General features: G+C 47.7%; 1 protein-coding gene across 2 annotated transcripts in view; it reads right to left on the minus strand.

Moving 5' to 3' along the window:
* Positions 1 to 18,186: 18,186 nt before the first annotated feature.
* HIP1R (huntingtin interacting protein 1 related) overlaps positions 18,187 to 27,302 on the minus strand; it is a 478,743-nt gene continuing 469,627 nt past the window's right edge. For both annotated transcript variants that reach the window (XM_086942942.1, XM_086942943.1), the window contains exons 31-32: positions 23,111 to 23,308; positions 18,187 to 20,836 (exon numbers count right to left, since the gene is read on the minus strand). In XM_086942942.1, coding sequence (XP_086799068.1) covers positions 20,789 to 20,836; positions 23,111 to 23,308 — 246 coding nt within the window. In that variant the 3' untranslated portion in view covers positions 18,187 to 20,788. The remainder of the gene's footprint in view (positions 20,837 to 23,110; positions 23,309 to 27,302) is intronic.

Raw genomic sequence — 27,302 nt, forward strand, 5'->3', positions numbered from 1 at the left:
TTACTATACTATAGTCTGAGCCCAACCTTCATCATGTGTATAACATTTTTTGATAAATTCTACTTATAAAATATTAACCAATATCCCATTCAATGTCCTGACTTAGCAGTACGTTGCATGACAATTATTAAATACTCAGCTGAAAGTTCAATAAAGAAAAAACAAATGTTTGACGATGACTTACTTGCTGTAATTTCCACGCTGAAAAAAATCACCTCATTTAATAGGCTGCAATCACTATTTATATGTAGTAATCCCATTGGTTGCATTAACTCGTAATGGTTACCTGTAATGTAAACATTCCAAATTCTAATAACAGGTTGCCAACATTGTTTTATATTGTATATATATGAATTCCAACCCGAGGGGCGTGGCTTGCACGCCAAGGGTGATGGCGGCGTGAGCCCGAAGCTCCGCGCCCATTCCCCGCGCTTATCCTGTTTACAGCTGCGAGGAGCCCAGCGCAGTGCTGGGAACGAGTGATTCGGGTGCTGGAGCCGGTGGGGCGCAAGCGGAGCGGGCAGGAAGCCGCTGGAGGAACCGATCTCCGCCGTGACTCGGGGACAACAGGGCCGTGCTGGAGGAGCCCCTAAAATGGCGGCTGCGGGGAGGACCTGGTAGCGCCCGGCCGATCGGACCAAGCGATAACGCCTGGGGGTGAAGCAGAGACCCGTCGCCGATTGAGGCTTGCGGAACGGTGCCCCCCCCCCCCGGGGGCCCAGAGACCCTGCGGAATCCCTAATTGGCGGCCCCGAGGAGCGGCGGAGCTGCCGCGAGAGGACAGCCCGAGGAGGCTGGGCGGACGGCGAGGAGCTCCGAGCGAGCACCGGACACGGAGGAGGCGCTGCGGTCCGGACCGGCGCAGCTGGGGCCCGAAGAACTGGAGGTGCCCTGAACTCTCTCCCCCCCCCCCCCCCCCCCCCACCACGGGGACAAGCGGTGAGCGGGAGCGCAGGACGGCTCACAGGGGGGTGTGGAGGGACGAGCGTGGACGGTGGATGGCCTGAAGTGCCCTGGGTCATTCCTGACGGGAGCAAGCAGACAAGGGGGAGACTGAGTGCATCGGATGGGGCCCCGGCCGCTCCCTGCTTCGTGAACAGGAAGAACTTACCCTCGGAGTGCAGTGGGGAGCCGGGCATGCCCTATTGAACCAGCTGGCTGCGGCCGCTGGGAGTGATCCTGGGGACCGGTGGAGGACGGAAATCGAGGCCCCGCCGCCATCGACTCGGAGTGCCACGCACGAACCCTTGTATACCCTGACCCTGATCAGCGGAGCTAGCTGCTGCGGTTGGATGCCCTGACGGCGTGGCTTCACCTTCTTCTGCGGGTGCTTGTGCAACGTTGGAGAGCCTGAGAGGTGGGTGGGCTCTGAGCAGTAACTCGGAGGTTCACGCTGAGCAACATGGGGAAGCCGAGAGGCAAGCAGGAAGAAGCGGCGGCCTCAGAAACAGTGGAGAGCGACACTGGGGAGCCCACTGACCTGAAGCGGCTGCAGGATCGCATCCTGGAGGCCATAACGGCAACGAAAGAGGCGCTGCACAATGATATTGCGCAGGTGGCGTCGGGACTGCTTCGTGCCGACCACGACAAGTTGAAAGAGAGTAAAAGAGACTGAGGTTGCCCTGAAGGATCTGGCTCCTGCCCACAAAACTCTGGAGAGCAAACTCACAGAGGCACTAGACCGGATTCAGATCTTGGAAAGGCATGCAGAGGATGCGGAAAACAGGAGCCGGCGCAGTAACGTGCGAATCGTAGGTGTTCCGGAGAGCGAAGGGGGGACTGACTTGGTGGCCTACTGTGACAATTGGCTTAAAACTGTAGTAGCACCTGAGGGCCTGTCACCCTTCTTCACCCAGGAGAGAGCACACCGGGTTCCATCCGGGCCGCCCAAACCTGGCCTACCGCCGAGACCGATCGTAGCCAAGCTGCTGCACTACAAGGACAGGGATCTGCTGCTGCAGAGAGCCCGGGACGCTGGCCCATTCCAAATCGCGAACAGTAAAGTCACGCTGTTTCCAGATTTCACATTTGAAACGCAAAGACTGCGAGCCTCCTTTCTAACGATCAAGAAGGAGCTGCGCACCGAGGGCATCCCGTACTCCCTGTTATTCCCGGCCAGACTCCGAATTGTGGTGGACGAAAAAACGATGTTCTTCAACTTGGCCGCGGACGCTTGGGACTGGTGGGAAACCTACAAGGCGGGCACGGATGGAGCCAAGATCCGGGAGGAGCGGGAAAAGGAGCGGGAACGAGCACCAGAGGGCCTGCGCAAATCGCAAAGACTACGCAAACGGCGGCGCGGCGCTGGGAAACCGACCGCCTCGCAAACTGAGGCTGAGCGCAAGGCGGCGCTGCAAGCGGTGGTCACGTTGGCGAGAGCGGAGGACTCCCAGTCCAAACGAGGCACGGACACAGAGACACATGCATCGGCCTCGGGCTCAGAGTCGGACCTATCTGGGATCCATGACGCCAAGGGCCCGTTGGTGACGCCGCAAACAGCGGAAGAAATCCTGAACATCTGACTTCCGCCTGATGGGTAATGGGAAGGGAACTTGAGGGGTCTCTCCTGGTTAGTGGGCATAATAGCCCCGGGATTGGGCACTGGGTGAATGGCTGAGCACTGTTATTTGAAATGGGGGGATGGGTGCGAGCCTGGGGCATGTGGCCCCCTCTTAGGCGAGGCCTCGCTCCGTTAGCCCTTAAGGCACTCACGGCTGCGGCCGTGAACTAGTTATCTGGGGGTTCTCAGACAAGGGAGTTTGGATGGGGTCTGGTATCTCGATATTGGGGCCTGTTCTGGGGGGAGGGGGAACTCCACAGTTGGGATTTGTTGAAGGGAGTTTTTGCAGACACCGACCCCGAATTGCTTAGGGGTTGGACAGTTGGGAGTTTACGTTTGGGGTTGGGGTGGGGCCATCATCCGCAGGGGTACGAACGTGGGGGGGGGGCAGAACCTTGGATTGCGGGACAATGGCTAACATGAATGTTTTGAAGTGCATAACCTTGAACGTGAGGGGCCTAAACACGATGCAACGCAGACATAAAGTGCACGCCTACCTATTGAGAAGAGGGATTCACATTGCGCTCTTACAAGAGACACACATTACAAAGCAGGAAGGGGTGGCGCTGCAGAGGAGATGGAGGGGACAGGTTTTCCATACCTCTTACTCGGCCTATGCCAGAGGCGCCCTGATATGGATAAGGGCGGGGACACCTTTTCAACTGACACGGCAGCTAGTAGATCCAGAAGGGAGATTTGTGGTGGTAGAGGGCAGGCTACGGGGAAAAGATATTGTCCTATGCAGTGTATGTGCCCCAAATGTAGAACAACTGGCTTTTTATGCAGGCTTATCGGGGACACTGGCGTGCTTTCTAGTGGGCCCAGTGCTCATGGGAGGGGACTTCAACTCCGTAGCAGACGTGCATTGGGATAGATCACACCCGCCCCTGAGAGACTCCCCGGTGCACCGCATTGTGAAGGGTAGATGGGATGGCAGGAGAGCTGGGGGTTAACTGATGCATGGAGGACGCAACATTCGACTGACCGGGATTACTCGTTCTACTCCGGGTTACACGATCTCCACGTTAGGCTGGATGCGATATTGTGTTCGCGGGAAGTACTGCTGTATGTTGCCTGGTCTGAATACCTGACAAGAACAGTTTCGGACTATAATCCGCTCCTGATCCATTTAGACTGGGTGACGGAAAAGCCCAGGGTGCCAACCTGGAGGCTCCGACCGGAGACTCTGGAGGATCCGCTTCTCGGGGCGGCACTGGCGGAGGGAGTGACACAGTACTTTACCATCAACGAGGGGTCCACGGACTCCAGGGCAACAGAATGGGATGCTTTTAAAGTGGTGGTGAGGGGACAGTGTATAACAAGAAGGGTGTTGCTGACCGACCTGGAGAAGGCAGATACAAAATTGCGAGAAGCGGAGAGGGAACGGTCTGGCCGCCCGGAGCTTCAGGAGACGGTTAGCTCGGCTAGGGAAGCGGTGGCGGCTGAGGTAGAACGGCTGTGGGCCTACGACCACCGGGCGTATGCGCAGCGCTCATGTGGAGGGTGACCGATCGGGCACTCTGTTGGCGTGGCTTGCAAACCCCACGAAACGCTGCTCCCCTATCTTGCAAATTGCAGATGAGGAGGGACGTCTGTCCTACACCCAATCGGCCATAGTGGACGGCTTTCAGAGGTAGGACGAGAGACTCTATAGCAGTGCCCAGGGCGACCGGAGGGAGGGGACAGCGGCTTTCCTGGAAGGCCTCCCCCTGCCGCGATTGGAGGACGAGCAGGCGAAGGACTTGGGGAGCGACATTGACTTGGGGGAGATTAGAAAGGCTATCAAGACCATGGCCCGCAACAAGACGCCAGGGATAGACGGTTTGCCCATTGAATTCTATGGCAAGTATGTGGACGCCTTAGCGCCGCAGCTTTTGGCCGTATACAAGGAGGCAGGGACCACGGGTCGGCTTGCCCAATCGATGCGAGAAGCGATAGTCATACCGCTCCTGAAACCTGGCAGGGAAGGCAGCAGCCCTGCGTCTTATAGACCGCTCTCAATGCTGACAGCTGACTATAAAATCTTAAGCTCTATTCTGGCGGCGCGACTCTTGCCGCACATGCCCACCCTGATCCATGAGGATCAGAATGGCTTTATCCCTGCTCGGAACACGACGCTAAATATTAGGAGGCTTATCTGCCTCATGGAAGACTTGCGAGAGGGAGACGGAACTCCACTTGCCCTCTCGGTTGACATTGAAAAAGCGTTCGATAGTCTAGAATGGGACTATTTATACATGGTCATGGAATGCTTCGGGTTGGGAGCAGGCTATATCCGTTGGACGAAGGTGCTTTATGCAGCAGCGGTGGCGAGAGTGCGGGTTGGGACCTTGGTGTCCCACCAATACCCAGTGGAGAGAGGCACCCGGCAGGGGTGCTCCCTGTCCCCCCTACTATTCGCCTTGGCGATTGAGCCGTTAGCGGCGGAGGCCCGCAGGGGGCGATACTTCGCAGGGGTGCAAGCTAGAGATGGGCGACAGTTCATCTCGCTGTACGCCGATGACCTCCTGTTGTTTCTTGACAACGACGCAGCAGAGCTCGACGGCGCGGAGGAGTTGCTGGGACGTTTTGGTAGGCTGTCGGGGTTGAAGGTCAATTGGGCGAAAACGAGCCTTTTTCCATTGCGGGAGGGCACAGCCCGCCCAGACCACCGTCCGTTGCTTCATTGGGAACCGACTTGTCTCCATTACCTTGGCGTTTATATACATCACTCGGCTACGGCTTTGTTCGAGGGCAATGTAGAGAGATGCGTCAGAGGGCTGAAGGGCAACATGGCCTTCTGGGCCACGCTCCCACTGTCCATAGCTGGAAGGATAGCCCTCTTGAAAATGGTGGCATTGCCGCGGCTACAATACTACTTCCGGACGCTTCCGATCTGGATCCCCAGCTCCTTTTTCCGCCAACTTAGGATCCAGTTAACTACATTCCTATGGGGGACGGGCAGGTGTAGAGTGGCACTGGCGACACTCACCCGCCCGGAAGATGAAGGGGGTTTGGCGTTCCCAGATTATGAGCTCTACTACCTTGCTGCCCAGCTGCAGGTGTTCACGCAAGAGGTGGCACGCGTTTACCGGTGCCCGGAGGACGGGCGACTGCGGGGCACGCCACGCCATGTACTGGCCTACATAGCATTGGGACAGAAACTTGCCGCTCGGGACTTGACCCTTGAGCAGAACATATTTCGGCGATGCTGGAACCGGGCGCAGAAGCCAGCGGGGATTAAGCACCCATACGCCCCGGAGATGCCATTGGGCATGCTAACAGCGCTACCGCACGGCGGCGATTGGTCCCGCCTGCAGCAATGGGAGGAAGCGGGAGTACAGGTAATAGGTGATCTTTTTGAGAACGGGGAGCTCCTCCCGTTCCTAGCCCTCCAGGAACGCTTTGACCTCCCGCGTGGGGGTTACCTCCTTCACGCAGCTGTAATAAGAGCGATGCAGAAACATTGGGGACTGGGACTGGCGGAGCCAGAGACGGCTATGGCTTGCCAATACGCCATGATGGCGGCGGGAACGGTGAAGGCGGTGTCTTGCTTATATAGCAGAATGCTCCGTGAGCACTTGCCGCCCCTAGAAACGCTGAAACTCAAGTGGGAGACTGACCTGGGCAAGTCCATACCTGACACGACGTGGGCACAATTGGTGCGGCGGGCGCGTAATAGCACAAGGAACGCTAGATTTCAAATTATCCATTATTATATACTGCACAGGGCGTACATGACCCCTGGGAGGATCCTGAGATACTTTGGCGCGACTGACGCGAGGTGCCCCCGCTGCGCGGCAGAGGGCGCTGAGCTGGTACATATGCTCTGGTCATGCCCGGCCCTGTTGGACTACTGGCAGGCCGTGGGAGAGACCTTGAACGAGGTGACGGACCGGACTGTTGACTTTGACCCAGCGGCATGCCTCCTGCATTGGTTCCCACACACCCCCAAAAATAAGCTCTCCAGTAAATTCATAGATATGGGTTTGATGATAGCCAAGCGGGAGATAACTAGAAACTGGAAGGCAAGGACGGGCCCAACGTACAGGAGGTGGTACAACGAATTTTTGAAATGGGCGGCTTTCGATAGTACATATAGATATCAGATGGCGCGTAGAACCACTAACACGAGGGCGCTAGAACAGGCGACGGCCTGGGAGATGATGGTGCAGGACCTCAGGGATAGTGGGATAGCAGATGAAGAGGAGGACCTTGGCGTTGACAGGGGCAGCACTTCACAGTGATCGAGAGAGAAGAGAGCCGGTAGTTGGGAGTGCCGGACGACCAAGTCTAGCTGAACACATCAGGTGGCCCCTGAGCGGATGGTGGGGGGAGGTGTAATGGGGGGGTTGAGCTTCACGGGATGGGGGGGAGTTGGGGGGGTGTTTTATGATTACTTAGCTTAGGACCTAAAAGTAGACGCACACATCTTACTGCGAGACGATACTCCTATGGAAGTGACACCGGGCATGTGGGAGCTGAGATTTTGTCGCCGCCCGGCCCTCGGGATGTGGGCCTGCAGGCTGTGTAAATTGGAAGATGGTAAACCGGACTACAGCACCCTGATTGATACTGTATATGTATGAATATTGGCCTACGGAATGTGTGTCTACAATAAAAATTATTTAAAAAAAAAAAATGAATTCCAACCCGATATACCGGCCAGTAACTTCACATTAGTTAAGATTGCGAGGAGCTCTCTCCCATCCTCATCCCTTCTCTTTCAGACTTCTTCAAACCAAGTAAAACCTCTCATTCTATCTGGAAAATACCAACTATGTGGTAATACATCGTCCCTTAAATGTGTTTCTATATAAGAACTAAACTCTGGTTTCCTTAATGATCTGTCACCTACAATCTTTCTTTGCTTTTCTTTATCATTTCAAGAACACACTGCAATCTATATCACCCATAATAAGCTAAACCCTTGCTCTTCAATCTGTGCAAGTTGTCTTTCATACTTCTCCACTTTAAACTTCTTACTCTATCATAGGAGTACCAATTACATGTTAACACGTCGCATTGTCTTTTATTGTGAGGATCAAAGCAAAAATATATCAGTGTGTTTCTTCAAAGACCTGTCTACTAGTCTTTCTTTACTTTCATTGTGTGTAAAAGAAAAGCTATCTGCACCACTTATTTTTTTGTTTGAATCTGTTTATTGGTTTTTAATGGAGAACAAACAGGTACATACATATAGTGAAGGGTTGACATGTCAGTATCTATCTGCTCCACTCATATCAAGCTATATTCCCTCTGACCAAGATGCACAAGCTTTGTTGGGCATATATACCATTTGTGGGATGTTGCTTCCTTCATTATATCATTCATTTATGTAATTAACAGTGTCTTAGCCAGATTCTCAAGAAAATGTTTTGTTACCCATAGATTTTCTTATTATCAATTGCAGTTTACTGATTGCAAAGATTCAATTTGTATATGATGCTGTTCCTTTATATGATAAAAAATTATCCACCATACTGGTCACTTGTTAATACAAATTATACACGCATTATATATACCACGTGTGCCAGTTAATCAAAGTTGAAATGCATCTCCGCATGATTCGGTCAACCAAACGTTCTGTCAACCAAAGTTTTCCTGAAAGTTCCTCCATATGTGGTTATTAGTGTTAGAGCATACTGTGTAGTCTTCTATAATATTCATCCAATTCACTGCAGTTACTAAGATATTCTAAACAAATCTATAAATGATGGTGTTGGGCCAATGAATGCTGTCACTAAAGATAAGTTGACTCTTGCCCATCACATATTAATATAAGCAACATTTAAACTCAAAGTAACAAATATTTATTGTATTCAGACTTGGTTGTAAGATTGTCTTGAAAATCAGACACTATTTTCCACAGCAACACAATTCACAGGAGAAACTTGGCTGAGTTTGCTGACCCTGGCAATGGCCGCCAGAAACACTTTGCTCAAGATCAATCAACCTATGAGGCAACTGGGAAGCAGCATACATGGCTTGGCCATAAGGAATGTCAGGCCTGGATTCCCACGGTTGAACAATGAAAGGCATGAGGGAAAATGTGGCAATCTCTTCAGAAACCACCAAGGATGGCCTGAAAAGATCAGGTGGGTCAGGAATGCCGATACCATGGGTCAAGAAGCTCGTAATGATAGTTGCAGCCAGACCCGAAAGCCAGCATTGCAAGCTGGTAATGCTGTAAGCCCACGGCCAAGCAGAGATACACCTGTGGACCTTCAGGGCTGGGATGTGAACTTGGGTGACAAAATGACCTGGCTCAAGGACAGCAACATGAACTTGCTCTGCTTAAGAAAACAAAAATGTGAATCTTCATATCCATGGGCCTGAGGCTCCAATCCCTCTGGGGCTAAGGAAGTAAAAGTAGAAGAAATTGTCCCCCTCTCTGCCAGACAAACAGCTCTGTCACCCTTCTGAGGCGAGGCAAGAACTTCGGCCTCCAAAACCGCAGAGTGATCTGATGAGCAAGTCTGATGGGAGGGAGGGCTCTTTACAGGGGACATAAAGGGTGTGCGCTTCCCAAGCAAATAAACAGAATCACCAGTTGATCAATCAAGCAGAGGATTTGTAAAGCGCACTACTTATCCGTGAGGGTCTCAAGGCGCTGAGGGGGGGAGGGGGGCAACGCCACTGTTCGAAGAGCCAGGTCTTGAGGAGTTTTCTGAAGGCGAGTAGGTTAATTCCAGCAAAGAGATCCTTCCCCAGGCTGAAAGCTCAAGGGTGTGGTGTTAAAGCGGTTTTGGGGTTGTGGAATCTGCTGTCGCTGGAGGGGACTGTTACTGCCGCTGAATGAAGGAACTGCTATGCTGAATGCACTGGATGAGACGTCACCCTCCATCTTGAAGGTCAAGACCTTGAGAGACCAAGTGCACTGCAATACTATTGGTGGAACTATCTGACTGGGGGTGGCGGTCATCCTCGGGGATTGTGCAATCACACAACTTTGCTCAATGCACGTCAAGCTGTAGTCCACATCCTCAGCGTACAATCTTTCTCAGTCATGGCATGTCCATGAGGACAACCTAGATGTCCCAGATGAAGTCCTTGGCATACATCCAGGAATGGCAGTATTTGCCTATCACTGTGACCAGAGTGTGTCATGATATCAGCCAAGTCTAGGCCACCAGTCACTATTTGTTTGGTGGTGTTGAGCGCATCCCAGATTTGTTGCGAGAATGGTCTGTTCATGTGTTCCCAAGGGCTAATAGCAACCAATCTGGCCCTCTCTCGAAGGGCGCGGACATATTTTCCCAAGTGACATTTGCTGTATGCGGAGTGATGCTCTGAAGCGCAAAGATCACCCACCCCGTGGCATTCAAGCACCTGGACTCATGGTCTAGCGGTGTGGTGTGGAAAGCAATGGGGTTCAGCATTGCTGATAATGTCTGAACTACAAGGCTCTCTGGTCAGGCTGTGAAGCGGCAGCCCAGGTCCCACCACAGGGGTGGAGGAGAGGGATACACACAGGGCGGATCAGATGCAGGGACCCGGCCAAGTCAGGATTCCTTGAGAGCGCCCTTCAAAGCATGCTAAATACCCAGTCGCAGCAACCACCGCATATCAAAAACTGGGCCCAGCTCTTAGTTGCACTGTTGTTGTTTTAATGTTGTTTGTAAGACATGGTGATCAATGATTACTTTTTGAATTACAGAGGCACACCATGTTCAAGCGTCAAAAGATTGGACCAAGACGAGAACTTTGAAACTCCTGCCAGTATTCCGATATGTACTATATAGGTGATGGGTTTAAGTGATACACAGAAAGTGAAGGCACCCTTGATTGTGCGTGTATGAGATATAACTGTGACTAATAAGTACACAGGGCAAACAGGTCAGGGGAGAACAAACCAAAGTAAAACAACCCCTGCACGAGTGTGGATGTGAATCCACACGTACAAGTGAACAAAAGTCCTGTGCACACGTTTTATGTAATGGGTTTTAGTGTAAAAAACAATATCTAACACAAAGAACATGTAGAAATAATGAAAGTTGAAATCTTGAAAAGTTTCAGCATGTGGATTTATAATTCAATCGGGAGATACAGCACCATTAGGGACAGACCCGTCCTGGACTTTCATTTATTTACATTAAGACATTTGGAGATGGCCATGTTATATCTCCCGATCTACAAGCGGATCGTGCGCGTCTTCGCTTCTTCGATATTGGAAAGATTTTCACCGAACTTATTTGCCGCATATTCATTACGTACAGCCCAGAAGAGTCACAATTGTAACACGTTGTGACGAAACACGTGTCGGCTGGTTGAATATACTCTGTACTGATCTGGATTGAATTATAAATCCATCTGCTGAAACTTTTTCAAGATTTCAACCTTCACTGTGAAGTAGTGAAGTAGTGTGGTAGTGTGGCTCACTGGTTAGAGGCGGCAGACCCGAGAGCAGAGGACGGCCCGGGACCAGGGTTCGATTCCCGGCGCGGCAGGTTTCTGGACCAGGGTCAGCGGACTCGATAATTCTCTCGCCTCGGTGCCCACTCTGATCAGCGATCACACTCGGCAACTCTGGGCATTAGCTTGCCTCATCTTCACTAACGGCCCCACCAGACCGCCGGGGATGCCTGGTCTCACCCTGGAGATACCCATTAAGGGACCATCTCTCAGGGAAGCCAGGAAGGCTTTCGCAGCGGTCGAAGCGCCTTGGGACCCTACGGGTAAGTAGTGCGCTATATAAATGCCAATACATTTATATTTACATTTCACTATTTCTACAAGTTCTTTGTGTTAAATATTGTTTTTTACCCTAAACCCTATACATAAAACGTGTGCACAGGACTTTTGTTCAGTATTCTGATATGTATCCAGAGTTGGAGGCGCTTGTATGTGCTCTGCAACATTAAAATAAAACCAAATCAATAAAATTATTTTCAAACAAAAAAAGAAAGAAAAATAAAACTCCTGTGGGGGCTGGGATGGTCTTGTATAATTGATAGTTAGGATCAGCCAGTGCAGATTGGTGGCGCGTGATCCAGGATCAAAAACAGTTCCCTCCATGCAGCAGTGCGAATTGCAGCACCTTGTTAAACTGTAGAAAAGACTGAAGAACTGTGGAAGGCAATAGTACGATTCAGTTCAAAATATTTGATCTGGATTTAGTAGCTCACAGGGGGCAATTTAAGGACCTTCTCAGCTTTACTTGATCCAGCAGTGAAAGAGAACACTTTCTCTGAAAGGGTGAAGCAGGAGAAAGGATGTCCTGTTCCCGAAATGCATCTGGGCTGCTGGTCCACTGGAGGACCAGAAGTAGGCTAACATTACTAAAATGTGGGGGTATCCTCGTCTTCCTCTTCGGTGCGCGCGAATTAAAAATTAAGTATGTCCAAGCATCAGCATCCGAGCCGAATATCTGTTCCCTGGGTAGAGGCTCTGCCCAAGGATGGTCTTCCAAGGAAGCCCGCCCCTTTTGTCTGGCAGAAATAAGGATCTCACTGGATTTAGAGGGCACTGGTTAAAGCAAGACAGGACTCAACTCTGAACAGCGCTGCTGATGCGAGAGAGGACATCGCAGGAAGTTTATGAGATTGACGGGTTGGTGCTTTGGGCAGATTGGCCTGACATGGTGTGGAGCCGGAAAATGTTGGTCCAAAGCCATCAATGGCGCTGTGCCAGGAGGACAAGCCACATCCATGGGAGCCGAAGGGGGCTGCGAGGATGGCCCTCCATTAAGAAGTCTAACAAAGCCAGAATAAAGACATACACCTGCAAGGGCTCAGTAGACTTGCCGAAGCAAGACAGGATTCAACTCCCTCAATAGCGCTGCCGACACCAAAGATAAATCAAAGGCAGCTTTGAAGCTTGGTGATGGGGCGGAGTGGCTGTGCCCTGAAGAAGTTCAGCGCTGGGATAGGCCGAAGCACCCAGCCCAGAATACATGCCATATCCTTGGGACATAGACGTGCAGCCCTAAAGAGGTCCAGCATAGACTGATAAACCCCCTTTACCCACAAGGGATCAGCAGATTGAGAAGGAAACTACAGTCACAGCGTTTTACGAACCAGGACCAGCTCTTAAGAGGAGGAGGACGATATGGTCAGTGAACAGTGCCACACACTCTCCATCCGTGACCCCAATGGGACATTTCTTACACGAGGAAGAGGGCGTGTCCCTCCTTCTGTGTTTGATTTGTGGGAAGATCCTTTGGAGGGCTGATCCATTTCTGATGACTTACCTGTAGGGCTGGAGAAGGGCCCTTTGGGAGCCGAGGGACCCTTTGGGAGACTCTTTAGGGGTGCCCACCCAGGAAAACCTTAACTTTTCGTTAACGTATGGCCTTTGGGAGCACAAAAGCACATGGGTTGTAGGATGATAGATCACACTTCGACCCCAGACTCCACTGATTTCATGGAGATTGGCAAGAAACATTCACTTGCAGAACTTATGCCAAGATTGGAAAAAATTTGAGTGCATGGTACAATCAAGTTCCTTAATCCAAGGTATGAATCCTGACACCTTTTACCATAAGGCCCGCTTAAAGAATTACATTTTTATTTTGATAATGTAGTAGCAAATTATGAGGTCTGGCCCAGTGCCGGTTGAGCTAAAAAACCATGAACTGACGCAAGGTGTTATCACGTCTAGGAGCAGATTGAGCCATGAAGGGAGTCGTGTGTCCCCACATGAGAGCGCCGTGGAGCTAGTGCATGGAGAGCTTTCAAGGCGCAGTCTGGCTCTTGGGATATCCAGAAGGTGATGGGTCTATGGGAAGCAGTACCATCAGAAGAATGCTGATCTTAGAGCCTTGCACATCCTGGATATCCAATAGACACACACAGGGCTTTAAGTGGGATGAAAAAACGGGGGGGTCTCTCAAAGGGGCGTGGTCAATGTAATTAAGGGCGTAGCCTAAAAACACATAAGCTAAAAATCTGTGTTTAGCAGAGTGTGCCGCCCATCTTGTATTTTGCTGGTCCTGTCATTGCATCCAGATATCTGATGGAACAAGTCACATCATACCTACAAGTCAGGACTATTGGCTTTGTCAATGGTTGCATAAGATAAATGAGCAGCACCTATGGCTTGTATAAAATATTGAAAAAGCTCCCCCTTAAAGCCCTGGTGACACCACGACGATGTTGCTGCTCCTGAGATTCAAAAAGAGGAGGGAAATCCAGAGAGAAAATGACTCTCTTCAAAGGATTTCCCTTCCCCTACAATGCTCACCACGTGCACATTGACGTGCCTGCTGTCAATGCAGTCCGGAAAGAAAAAACGGACCCCCTACAAAACAGAGCCCGAAAGAGACCCGTTTCAACACCCCCTTAAAAAACCTGCCGGTGAGACCCGACCCACTTAAAGCCCTGGAGACACAGGTGGAACAGCCTTCTCGAGAAATCTGGCAATGATAGATCTCCGATATCGGACTCTTCCACCATTTACCATACAATTCGATTTTCACGATGTTCGTAAATTTTACCGACTATTCTGACTCAAGCATGTCCTAAACCAATTGCCTTCAAGAAATACAGGAATGCCTTGATGCGCCTTCAGATGTTAGGCAGCACTGATGTTGGTTACAGTGTTGGCGGGTTCATAAAAATGTCTATACTGAACAGGAATTCGATGCTTATCGGCACAGCTCTGGGACAGCAGTCGCGGCCCCTCACTGCTGGGTCAATGCATTTTTTTTTGCTGCGGCCTTTTTTGTAGGAGCTCGGTTTGTATTATCGGCTTAAGTTTTGTTAACTGTTTTTATTGTATTTTATATCTGTGATGAATTGTATTGTGCTCGTTTATGATTTTTACACAAAAATCGAATAAAGATATACTGAAATACGTTAATGGCAAGTCCTATTAACCACAGTTACACTTCTTTTTCAGGGATATTCTTCATTTTATTTTTACCAACTTTAGTCGTATTTAGGTCACAAGTTTTGCTTTTCTTATGAACTAGTTATGTGTCAAAAATCCCCTGTTTTATATGTAGGCATGGTTCAGCCCTTCTCCCACCCACATGCCCCTGAATTCGTAGGTTTGTCTTTCAGTACTGGAGCTCAGCCTGTTATTCTCCTCAGCGCTCATGTTATGCTGTTTTATAGGATGTGTATTTGTATAGCGCACATTTCCCCCGGGCAGGTGTCCAGGCGCTGCGCTCAGGGGCGGATTGGCAAGGCGGGCATTCGGGAGTGGGCCGAAGGGCCGGTGCCTCTGTGGGCCGTTTTTTTCTCCCCTGTCCCAGTCCACAGAGAGTGGACTAGGAAAGGGGAGAAAAAACCGGCCCACAGAGAGCATGGAGACAGACAGACAGAAAATGAAAGCAGCCTCGCTGTGCGGCCAGACAGCGATTGTCAGCTGTGGCCTCTCCTTCACCCCTACCCTGCCAAGCAATCAAGCTGAGGCTGGGCTGGGGAGGGGAGATTGTTTGAAATAATCGGCCTCCCTTGGGGCCAGGTGTTTCTCAGGCCTTTGAGCCATTTTCACCTCGGCCCCCCTGGCGCCCATGCAGCCCAGAAACGGTGTTAGTCTTAACACCTCGCCCACAGCCCTTCACATTCAGGGCATAGTGAACGAGGAAGAATGGGTCTTGCTGTGGGGGCCTGGTGATGTTTGGAATTTATTTATTTTATTTATTTATTTATGCGATTTTATATAGCGCGGACTTTACACGAAGGTGTCAGAGCGCTTCACACAAGGAACAGCAATAATACATGGGGAGAAAAATTACAAGTGGACAAATTACAAAAGCAAACGTTAAGTTACATGAATCAAAAGTGACAATAGTGAGCAACCAAAATACATGAGGTAGCAATCGGTACATTACAGGAGGAAAAAGTGATATGTGTGCAGGTTACAAAAGCGTACAAAGTACAAGTAGAGGTATAATACTGCAATAAATGGCAGACACTCCAGCACAAGAACAAACGTTACGTAGGCAATGGTGGCACTTGTGCAAGTATCTAAAGCAAACAAAAGTGAGAGGTAGCGTACAATGTGATACCAGAGAAAAGTGACGTGTGCAAGTTACAAAAGGGTACCATACACAGGTACAAGGGTAATACTACAGTAAATGGTAAACACTCAACCTGCCAGAACACACTGGGAAGGCACTTCCCATGCACCAGCTTCACCTCAGCCTCCCCCCTGGCTACCTGGCTACCTGGGATGACCCAGAAAGCTGTGTTTTGTGCTCCCCTGCCAGGACATTTTCGCGAGGCCTGGAGGGCTGATTAATTTACTAATTGCAGGGGCCTTACCTGTTAATGTGCTCCTGAGCTGAAGGTCTGGGGAGGGCTAAGTAGGTTAGTAATAGCAGGGGCTTTGCTGCTTTTCAGGTGCTCCTGTGCTGGAGGGCTGGAATAATTTTGTGACAGAAAGGGGCCTTGCTATTTTTTTTAGTTGCTCAGCATGTAGGCCATTGTCACCTTTGCCCTGTGTCCTGTGCAAGAACAGTATCCTCCCACTTTCATTCCTTGTCTGTGCAAATGGTGTTTCATGAAAGGGCACGCCCCTTGAATGTGGACCACGCCACTTAAATATGGGCCACGCCTCTTGAATGTGGGCCACTTTTTTCGTCAGTGCCCGGGCCAAATTGTGATCCCAATCCGACCCTGGCTGCGCTCCCTCTGACAGGGGCCTAATGGAGGAGCCAAGCGTCAGTTTCTTGCGGATTTAAAGGACTGGGATGCGGCCCTGATATGCTACGGATGTCGCTCTGAGTTTTACAAGCAGGGTACGAGAAAACGCGCCCGCCGGCTCCTCCGATGCAAGGCCCAGGGAGCTGGGCTAGGAGGCGCAATGTCAGACCCCAAGGCTTTGCTTAGCGAGTTTGAACCCTTAAATCACAAAAGATGGCATGTTGTTCTAGGGTGGATAACACTAATATGTACAAAAAAGTATAGCCAGGCAGTGGGAACCGTCAACCACATGTTTGAACACTCAAAGGCAGATCTACAACAAAGTGCCGCAGCGTGGCACCGCAAGCCTTTTTGCTGCGCCACTTTCAGAGCACAGGAAAGCGACATATTTACAAGCATATGTCGCATTCCTGTGCTCTCCCCAGCGCAGGCCCACAAACAGCTGCCAAGCGCCGGCGCAGGCACCCTTGCACCATGGTGCAAGGTTGCCTGCGCCATGGGGAGATTGTTTTTGTGCAGGAAGGGGCACCTTCCTGCACAAAAACAATCACTAAAGGCTTTTTCTTCTTTTAATGCGTGCTGTAGAATGCAGCACGCTTTTAAAGAGGAAAACACAAGGAGAAATACAACTATTTCTCCTCGTTGCGCCTCCCTACGCCACCTCTATGGTGGCGTAGCATTCAGACGCATCTCCAGATTTACGATTTCTCATATATCTGGAGATATCTCTTGTTCCACGGGTATTGCTTGGGAACACCAACAGCAACACCCATTGAACGCCCCTTCCACGCACAGTGCTGCATGTGAAGGGGCTGTATTTACAAGGAGAGGAAAAGTCACGCTGGGTGGCTTTTCCTGTCCTTGTAAATATGGAGGAGCCCCCTGCGCCACCAGTATGCCACGAAAAGTGACGTACTGGTGGCACAGGGGGCTTGTAAATCTGCCCCTTACTTTGTAACTAGGTTTGCGCTACACAAGTTCAATTCCATTCATCGGTAAATGCTGTTTCTTTTGTAAAGAAGTGGCAGATGAAATCTGGGCCCTATAGTGGAGCTTGTGGGACCCCAGTTTACCTTCTGAAATAAACATCGCCCAGGGCCACGGGACCTGGAACTCACAGGCAAGCGGTAGAGGTTGACCAGGCTGCTTTTATGGTTACAGGTGATAATGCTTGGAATGTACTTGCAAGAAGAGGGGCCAGAGACAACCCTCTTCAGCCCCCTCATTCCCAGGAAGAGGGGTGCAACCCAGTCCAGCTGACTCTGCAATGAAAGCCCACGGCTGGGAACGAGTCCTGGTGACAGGGACCCTCACAGCAAACCCACAGGACTCCCTAGCACAGAAAATGAACTGGGGAAAGGGAGGGTCCCAGGTAAGGCTCGCAGTTACTGGAGCCTGGGCAGCGGAGCTCCAGGGGGTGTACCGGAAGACAGCCATGAAAACACCTGCCACGGAAACTAGGCCACAAATAGGGTGGGGAGGGGGCTTCCTGTGGGAGCCCATTGCATCTATGAGCACACCCCTCGGGGGCATCTGTAGAGAGCCTTGTTTACAAGTGGCCTGCTAGACAAAGTCCATTTCATCCTACCGCCCCATCCAAAATAAGTTTGTGGGGCACAAAAGTTGGTGAGTAGGGTACAAGCGTTAGAGACTGTAAACCCTTTGACGTCACTGGAATGTGCCCTTTGCCACTCTAAGCCTCTAATATGCAGATGAGGGCGTAGCCAAAGGGCAAAAAGTGGAAACTACTGGAGGCTGGGCTTTTGAAATCCATTAACTTCCTGGTCCTGCTGGTGCTATCTTACCTACACCATTCAAAAAGACAACACTCACCCCCAAAGTATGCGGACAAAAAATCAAACGTGCAAACGTGCATGACACTGTCAGGACACAACAAACCTCACTTGGATGGAATTTGGAAGGCACCTTCAGTCACACATTGTACTAATTTGGTGTTGAACAGAAGGTATGTTTATTGAGCATCCCAGAACAAACATTTTTTGCTTTTGCTCGCTCATGCCCAGTGATACATCATTACACAGACCCCCAAAAAAGTCTTTCAGAAACCTTTATTGCTCATTTGACATTTACAAATTAATACAAAACCAGAAGATTTCCGTTATTAAAACATTACAAAAAAACTCGGTCACTAGGAAGCTTCCCACAATCCCTTGTGCTCCAGTTTCTATGTACAATACAGTCCTTTGTGTATCCAGATAAAAGCTTTGCAAGTAAAAACCACATGTAACATACAATCTAACCGGCACCCGGACAGCGCTTCATTGTGTACAGCCTGCGATGGAGGACCAGTCTTAAAATCAAAGTGCGCGTTAATTAAATCCCTGGGACCAGACAGATTGTGTTTCAAAGTCGAAGGGAGTGTTCAATAAGAGTCATTTCCCAACCTGTCATTTCCATGGAGACCATCACAACAGCAAACACAACTGTGCAGCTGATAAAAAAATGATGCTCCTTGTGAAACGTATAGGTGTTTATTTTTCCCTTGAAATCCATTCTTACATGCCAAATCAGAAAAAATCACTACATGTAAGTTGGGTCCAGAGAACCACCCACCATGTCCAACAGGATTCACTGTTTACCGAAAGCAATGGCCATGCCCAACAGGATCAGCTAGATTGGCTCTCCCCCGCACAAAGATAAGCTGTAGATAAGAGCACTGTGCCCTGCACAGCAGACTTGGTTCATGAAAAACTTTGGCCAAGCCCAATTAAAACCAACACGGCTTGAGTAGAGTGCTGGCCATGCACAACATACTCATCATGCCCAATAGAACAACATTATAAGGCCATGCCCAACAGAACTAACTTTGCTAGCTAAAAGCAAAGGCCGTACCCAACAGACCAAATGTTTGTTGCTGTCCAGCCTTGACCAAGCCCAATAGAATAAACTTTTCAGCCATGCCCAGTAAAACAAACTGTGTTGGCTCCAATAATTGGTCATGTCCATTAGAATCATCTTTGTCACTAAAAGAACTCTGCACGCCCATTATGACCCACATGGATTACTCATAGCACTGGCAATGCTTAAAAGCACTAATTCCATTGGCTTGAAGCAATGGCTAAGTCCAGTATACCAACTCCTGCTGGATTTACCAGCCTCTCAATTAATCACAATTGTAAAGAAGCCAAGGCAAAGGTGGTCCAAGATACATGGTGTATACCGAACCCCAACTTCAACAATCTGCCTATGCCATGGGATTTTTAGAGCGCACGGCGACCTGGAGGCATCCCTGTGCTAAGAGAGAGATGAAGCACAGCGAGCCGGAGAATGAGCGTAGACCATCATAAAAAGACCAAACCAAGCTGCTTATGGCATTTAGTGTTAACCCAGTGTTTCTGACATGAGCAATTTGATACACAACACTAACAAGAATACTACATTTCAAACGCTAATCCCTGATGAAGACAATGAATTAATCCCATCACCAATTCTAAATCTTCAGCAGCATGCTTATCAGTGATTCGCAGATTACAAGTGTATGATCTCATTTTTTGATTTTGTGCTACAGTCTTTTATATGGTCAAATAGATTTCTGAAAATTGCTCTAACTTTTTGAGTTACAGTGACTACCAGTGTTAAATAAACATTTCCACACACAGCAAGACTTGCTATCGACCCAATATATTACTTCATAAAAATAGATCTCTATAATGATCACTTTCTTTTTTATAAATAAGGTGTGCTTTAGTTTCCTTAGACATGTATTTCCTTAGACTAATAAGTATTTCTCGATTTATCTAGCAGTTAGTATTTGGACTATGATATTGTATTTATTCTACAGGACCCTTCCTGAATATGCCCATTTACTGTTAGGAAATTGTGTCTATACATTGTCATGATATAAGATTCGGACATTCCTATATGATATCATTGTACAAGTAGCACCATAGAGTGAGGAACTTCTGACAGCTGAACCTGCTCAAACCATGGATACAAAGACAATGATATGTGGGCATTAGCGAATGATTATTGCATTTTTGATGTTTAACGAAGTATCCTTTTTTGAGTATTATCAACCACTGACCAATAACCAGCAATGTTTAAAGGTAAACATTCTTTAAGAAAATATACCATGTTCCAAATTCTACAAAACACAACTATTTTTCCTTGCCTTTTTGTTTTAACAGTTTGCTAATAAAATGTATCATTAAAATAATTCATACGTTAAAAAAAATCCCATTATGGAAGAAGGCGGTAAGAACATTAAAGCCGCTTAACGCAGATAAATTCGTTTTTGATATATCTAGGACGACTGTTGCATAAAGAGGAGGCGCGAGGCAAAATTAAAAAGTGCATTTTCTCCAGATGCAGATATGAAAATAGTCCAAACTCTATTGCTAGAACTGAGAATGAAGACGAAGCCGAGCAGCCATTCATCCAGTTCAGTAGCGACTTCCTCAGTGTGAAACTCTGTCGTTTGAGCCCAGGCAGTCATCCGAAAGCAACGCAAGGAGGGCTCGGGTCGCATCCACCGACGGTACGAAGGGAAGGCCAATGGAATACGTGATATGCGCTTGTATGAGGCAACCAGGGTATAAGATGCGTAGCCACTATGAATGTTTCGATGTCCTGGGTACTTCAGGTAAGAGTAAAAATACTGAAGTACTGGCACCTTTCTAGGTATCACCTCACTTTAATAGTTCACAAACTGCGCCAGGTAAACACCGTCGTCTTGATCAAGCTGAAATGAAAAAGGGCAATAATTAAGAAGCAATACCATACAGATATACAATAACTGTATACATTGAAGAACTTCAGATATAGTCACCGATTTACACAGGGAAGAGAATGGAGGAGGTTAGGCGAAGGTCAAAACATCAACCCGCTCAAGATTACATGTGTGTCATGTATGAGACATACATAAGTCTTTTCACTTTTCATGGATACCTTTAGGAGAGGCCATGCTTGAAATATATGAAACTATCTCGTACACTGTGGAAGCTTTTCCTGTTTCTTGCTCTCCAGGACCTAAACTCACCCCAGTAACAACATCTTCGAAAACCAACAGTATGCTTTTGACCAAATTAGGATGAAAACTTTTCTAACATTAATATTGCAAAAAGTTTGTGCTTATTAATGAGGAATTGAAAATAAAACTAGTTCATTCAGCAATATATGGAGTCTCCCTAACAGTTGCGCACAGTAGGTAGCTTACGGTGGAGAATATGGCACTGGCTGACCAAGGACCGAAGTATGAGAGTCAAAATTAACAGCTATGGTTTTTACCTTTTCCTTGGATTTTTTTTTGGGCCGAATATATAGTGAAGGTGGTATTGCTGCATTTAATCTTATTTAGGGTTGCGTTCATAAAAATAAGTAACATTTCTGTTTTTCCTCATTAAGATTCCGCCTGTCATTACCCACCCTTGCTTTGTTTTATAATCCAAAATGCATCATTCATCATCTTTCAGCCCCTCTCCGAGAGGTGAACTACCCGAGTGCCATTGAAACTGTTATATTCATTTTTATGAGACAAGAGGCCTTTTCCCCGACTGCTGGACCAGTCAGGTTGTCTATATCATGGCTGAGTACTGTCATTTACCAATGGAACTATCATAACTCTTGGGTCAATGTAACAATTATGCGCCTATGAAAAATTGTCATATAGACTATAGTTCCACATTTCTCAGGACAATAATTCAATAAGCCTACCACAATATAATTGACCTTTCACTGCTCACCTCAAAGCTTAATACTTTCCCTATTTTATATTGCTAAAGCAGCCTCATGCATTACAATCTATCCACTTTTCGGGCAGGGAACCAGTAAAAAGCTGCTCTCCACAGCACTTTTCCCCTCTTGAACACTGAATTACTGTTACACTGACCCAAGAGTCTGGACAATGCCAGGGCATTTAATTTATAGGTTGGTTGTTCTTCATACCTTCTTCAAGCTTTTACTAAGTGACTAACACCTGAATTGGGCATTCATGCATCACATTTAAAGACAAAATTCACTTTTAAGATCTCTTATAAGTCACAGTAGTTGGACTCTGCTCCAATAAACTAATGTAGCAATACAGCAACAATGGATAATACCATATAGCAGTAATTTGTGATTATAAAAGTAATATCACCTTTTTATTTACACTTACATTGTGCAAGTTTATAGATATCCGAGTACCTAGTTGGACAGCAACACTAAATGTGAGTGATTTCAATTGTAATGCACTATCTGCAGCTTAAAATTCATTTGATCTTTATACACAGTAAGTTTCCTTCAAATTTAAAATGATTATTCAAATACTTCATTTTTTTAATATAAACGTGTGCATTTATGCAGAGTTAATACAGGTGGAAAGATGTTTTCCCTCACATGTATGCTATTCACATGCTCTTTGGAATGAAGGTAAAGTTTAGACCTGAAGAAGGCTTGTGAACAGCAATCTTATCCACCTCAAATGCAGCATTAAGATTTTCTGTATCCTACCTGCTGTTTACATCACATTGACAAGAGATACATTCAGGAAGGAAACCTGAACAGGTAAGAGACAACAGTAATACCGTTTTTTTTTAATGTAATTCGTTCTAAGATGGCATGTGTACCATGGCCACACAAAAAGTAATTTGTGTATTGTTACTAATGTAATGAATAACTAATATTAAAACAAAGTGTATAAGATTATTGGTTGAAACCATTTTTATTCTCAAATGATCCTGAAAATAGCTCAATGTGTCACATGAACTGAAAAGCATTGCTTACTGTACTTACTTGACCAGCTACAGGTGTGGATAATAACATTATTTATGTGGTACGTTGAACGACAGCACTTTTTGATCTCTTGTGGCAGCCTTTCGACAGATAATATTGCAGACACAATGTGTGTCTGTATGGACAGGCAGCTCTGTGCAGTTGGTCTCAGTGCAACGTGAAGAGGAGAGGGAGGGATACAGTGTACTGTGGGCCCATAGTAACAGCACAAGAAAAGGGCTCTATGTTAATTATAACAAGGTACCTTGTTTTCCTGTTTGGGGGGGAGGTTGGGCTTCTGGGGCAGCTGTGGCTTCTTTAAAATGCCTCTCTGGACAGGCACTGGTTTGGCCTCCTCCACGATCTCTTCGAAGACCCCAGCCAAAGCGTAATGTTTCCGCCTCACTTCTCCTAGGCGGAGCCTTTCATTCTGCAGTTTGCTTTCCAGCTCCAGGACTTTCACCTGCAAAGAGGAAGCAGTGGTTCATCACAGACTGAAAGGGCTTAGAGACAGCACGAAACACAGGAAAGTTTGGGCCACTCACTCACACTTCTACTCACAGGAAACCATATAAAAGAGTTCATTGACCACAGACACAATCATTTGGTTGATTACACCCTAAGAAAGCATTAACACAATTTTAGGTTTTGGTCTAACAACTTTGAGCCTCAGATATCAGGTAAATAGCTCAATTTACACAGGTCTGTGACTTGAGCTAAAACACCCTGTTCTTGGAAAGCAGGAGTAGCAAAACATTTTCAGCATTTGACACTCTTCAGGCAGTGTAATCCATTAGACTATTTACGATGCCAAGTGTATAAAGCGCAACCAATAAGATTAAGGGAGTAATTGCAAGCAACGAGCTACTGTTTCTACCACACCTAAAATTGAACTTCAGTTTTACTAGAGTCGGTGTACGGTGCAGATGGTGGAATTGCAACCAGGGGACAGCTCCTCTTCCCTGCGTAGCGAGTCACCGGAGAGCAAGATGTCACGCTGCATTTATTTATTTCACAGTTTTATACAGCATGACTCTACCCAAGTCAGATTTCAATAAACTTCACAGATCTGACAAAAGGTAGACACCTCCTTCCATAGAAAGTTAACAGTGAACCAGAATTGCACTTTAATCTGTATCCAAGAGGTGCATGAAGCAACCAGCCAAGCAGGGGATTTTGCTAGAAGGATGAGGGAAGGCAAATGCTAAGGCGGCAACAATTAACTTAGACGGAGAAAGGCATTTCGGAAAAGAGGGAGATATCACTGATAATGAAGGTGGAGATCCAAAACAGGAAAGAAGGCAGGTAAAAAGCAGGAGAGGAGGAGAATACGACAGGCATAACAAAGGAGAGAGAGAAGACTGGGGATAGGAGTGTGAGGGTAAGTTAAGAGATGACAAAAGAAGCAGGCAGAAAGGTCAAGGCAGGGGGGGAAGTAAGGGAGGAAGAATTAAGAAAAGAGAGAAAGGAAAAGGAGAGTTAAGTTGGGAAGAGTTAATCAGAGGAAGATGATAGAAGTAATAAATGAACAGACAGTCCAAGTAGGCAGATTTTTTTTTATGGAATTGCAGGAGATCTTCTGGTCAATGGAGGTCCTCAAGTACAGAGTTCCAAGGAGAGGAGCCTGCACCCAATAAAGACTAGGGGGCCGAATACGATGTCTGTCCGAGGCATTCCGACCTACACGGTCAGTTTGCGGTCCGACCGCCCGATTACGATGTCGGTGGTTAGAACGTAAAGCAGCCGGTCATTCCGACTAGGTTCTGACCGGCTCGGAGTCTTCCAACTGGTCAGGACAGCACTGTAATCCACTATGGACGGTGTTTCTGCCGTCGGGATTGCGATGTCTGCTTCCCAAATCCTTCCCATGCCAGCCTCTCCGACACAGAAAGGATGTCAGAAAGAGAATTTGGGGGCCTCTAGCAGGGTCCCCTTCACCTTGCAGCCCTTTTATTGGTGGTCGAGGGGGAACCTAGGGTACCCCCCTGTAAAAACTGCACTGTGTAGCAGGTGCCAAGGGGAGCCTGCCACAGGGCACATCCTTTAACACTGACCCCCATTTCTCTATAGGAGCCTGTATTACGGACATATTATGGCTGTGACATAGAGAAAAGTGAGTATCAGACAGAACAGTGTTCAGTTGCATCGTAATCAGGTGGTCGGAACCGCTGACCTGAGGTCGGTGGCTCCCGAGACGGTGTTGGTTGGAGGAAACTCCAACCAATATCATAATAAGCCCCTAGGTTGGAAGCCAACTGTAGCCTGAACTTGTGTGTTTTGATTCTGAAAACCTCTTGGCTCTTGAGTCTCTTACATTCCTCTGAAATTTTTCAGGCAGATGGAAGATGGGTTGTTTTGCGACACTGGCAGGTCAGTAGTCTATTCTGGCTTCAGCAGGGAGCCCGTGTAAATCACCACAGATCAGGGTGATGCGGTCATATTTATTAGCATCAGAAACTAGTCCGCTGCTGGAATACATCAGATATTGGATGTAGACTTGTGGTTCCCGGTCCACCTGGAATTACCTAAATCTAATCATTATGGGGTCAGAGTCTGGCCGACCAGGTGAAAGTCTTGCTTGATGCAGAGGTTTACATGTTTTCACAGACAGCAGAGTTGTGTTAGTCGGTTTTACTGGAGGCTTGATTTGCAAGGACATGGAGAAATGTGTATTGCATCAGTTATCCTGAGGCTTGCCGTGGGAGGCAAGGGTCGGGGAGAAGTCGAAAGGGTGGAGTTCAGCTCGCAGGGTGTGCTCAAATTTGATTCTGTGTTGGAGATTAAATAAAAATTGAAAAGATGCATTTAGTCGTAGGTCTATATATTCTGGAAACCTTGAAATAAAAATGGGTTCTGTTTGATTTTTTGGGGAGCACAACTGCATAAGTTTGGAGGGCCACACTTACTTGCCATATAAAAATATTCATGGAAAAAGTGATCTGTTGGCTACGACCCTCTAAAATATTTTAAAGAGTCACTGTTGAAGAAAACATAGCTTTGCGTTTAGATATGGCCAACAATTATCAATTTCCAGTGCCACCAGTGGACTTGAAAGGCATTTTAGACCTTGTGATAGTGAACTGGTCTTATACTGTAATTTTTTTTCTCACAATGTTGTGTTAGAGGAAGCATTGCGCCTAATTTGAGCCGGTGGCTTCCAGTTTTCGGCACTAGCACTTAAATCTTAGAACCGGTGCTTGTGACAGTCTGCCACATGGTGGCGCTGTCTGCCAAATTTGGTTACGAGCAAAACAGCTGTTTATTAATTTAATATACATTAACAATCACTAATACGTGTCCCTCAAGCCATTATTATAGCTTTGGGGGCCTTGAATAGTATGAATTGTCACACTCGTAGGAGTGTGATGATTAATAGTTCAGTTGGTACTGCAAGTGGCAAAGCTGGCAGGGCCATGGATGGTGCAAGCTGCGGTGACCACCTGACAAGGGCCCTGGAACTTATTGTTTTACAAGTAAACTACTGGCTTCACCCGGCTTCTTGACTGGTAGAGTGTAACCTTCCGCTACTGGTGCCATGGAAGTATCTTTCAGAGCCATTTGAGCTTTAGCATTTGATAGGGGAGCTTTTCCTCTACTATTCTCCCCCCACCCCTCCCCCCAAGTCTCTCCTCACACCCCGCACCCCCAGCCTCCCCCACTTCCTCCATACTGCTTGTTTCCCGTCCCTCTGATACAGAGTGTTGCTGTGGCTTGATTTTCTTTCTTTCTTTTTCTTGATAATCGGTATGGAAAGTTATCAATACATTACAAGCATATCATCTGTGGGCCAGCGTTGTCCATGAGTGATGGCATGTGAAGATGTCTAATTATATATTTGGGGTTTTCATCCCCCTTTGACTCGTCCTCTCCTTTCCCTCAAAAATCTTACAAAGCCACAGCTACAAAATAACAAATATTTTTCCTTAAAAAGCCAGACCTATTGCCTTTGTTAATCCTCGTTTATAAACGCCTCTTTATAAATGTGTTTAAACCTGTTTCTAGGTGAAGCGAGTGGCTGGTGCTATTTGGAGATGCACGAGTCTCCTTTGTGGATAACGTCCCGGGAGGTTTCATCACCTGAGTTAGCGCCTCCTGACGAGCTCCATTGGGACCTTGGCCCCATGAGGTGTCTGTTGGTGGGTTCTCAGCAAGATGGGGCTAAGATAGTCCCCAACTGACTGAGACTTGATGTGGACTACCAGCCACTGCTTGCTGTGTCAGGACTTTATCCCTCTGACGAAATTATTGTTCCAGCCTGCAAAAAAACTACATATCCTCTAATGCTGCAGAATTTACCCACAGAGGAGAATCATAAATATTTTTGACTCAATGCCATTCATTGATGCTGTTCTGTAACTAATGTAGTGCAGTTCAATACAAAAACACGCCTGGAATTAGTCTGACTGCCGGCTTCTGATGTGCCTCGTCGTTCCTCTAGCTGACTTCTCTCTCCCAAG

This window comes from Lissotriton vulgaris, chromosome 11, assembly GCF_964263255.1.
Source record: "Lissotriton vulgaris chromosome 11, aLisVul1.2, whole genome shotgun sequence".
NCBI lineage: Eukaryota > Metazoa > Chordata > Amphibia > Caudata > Salamandridae > Lissotriton > Lissotriton vulgaris.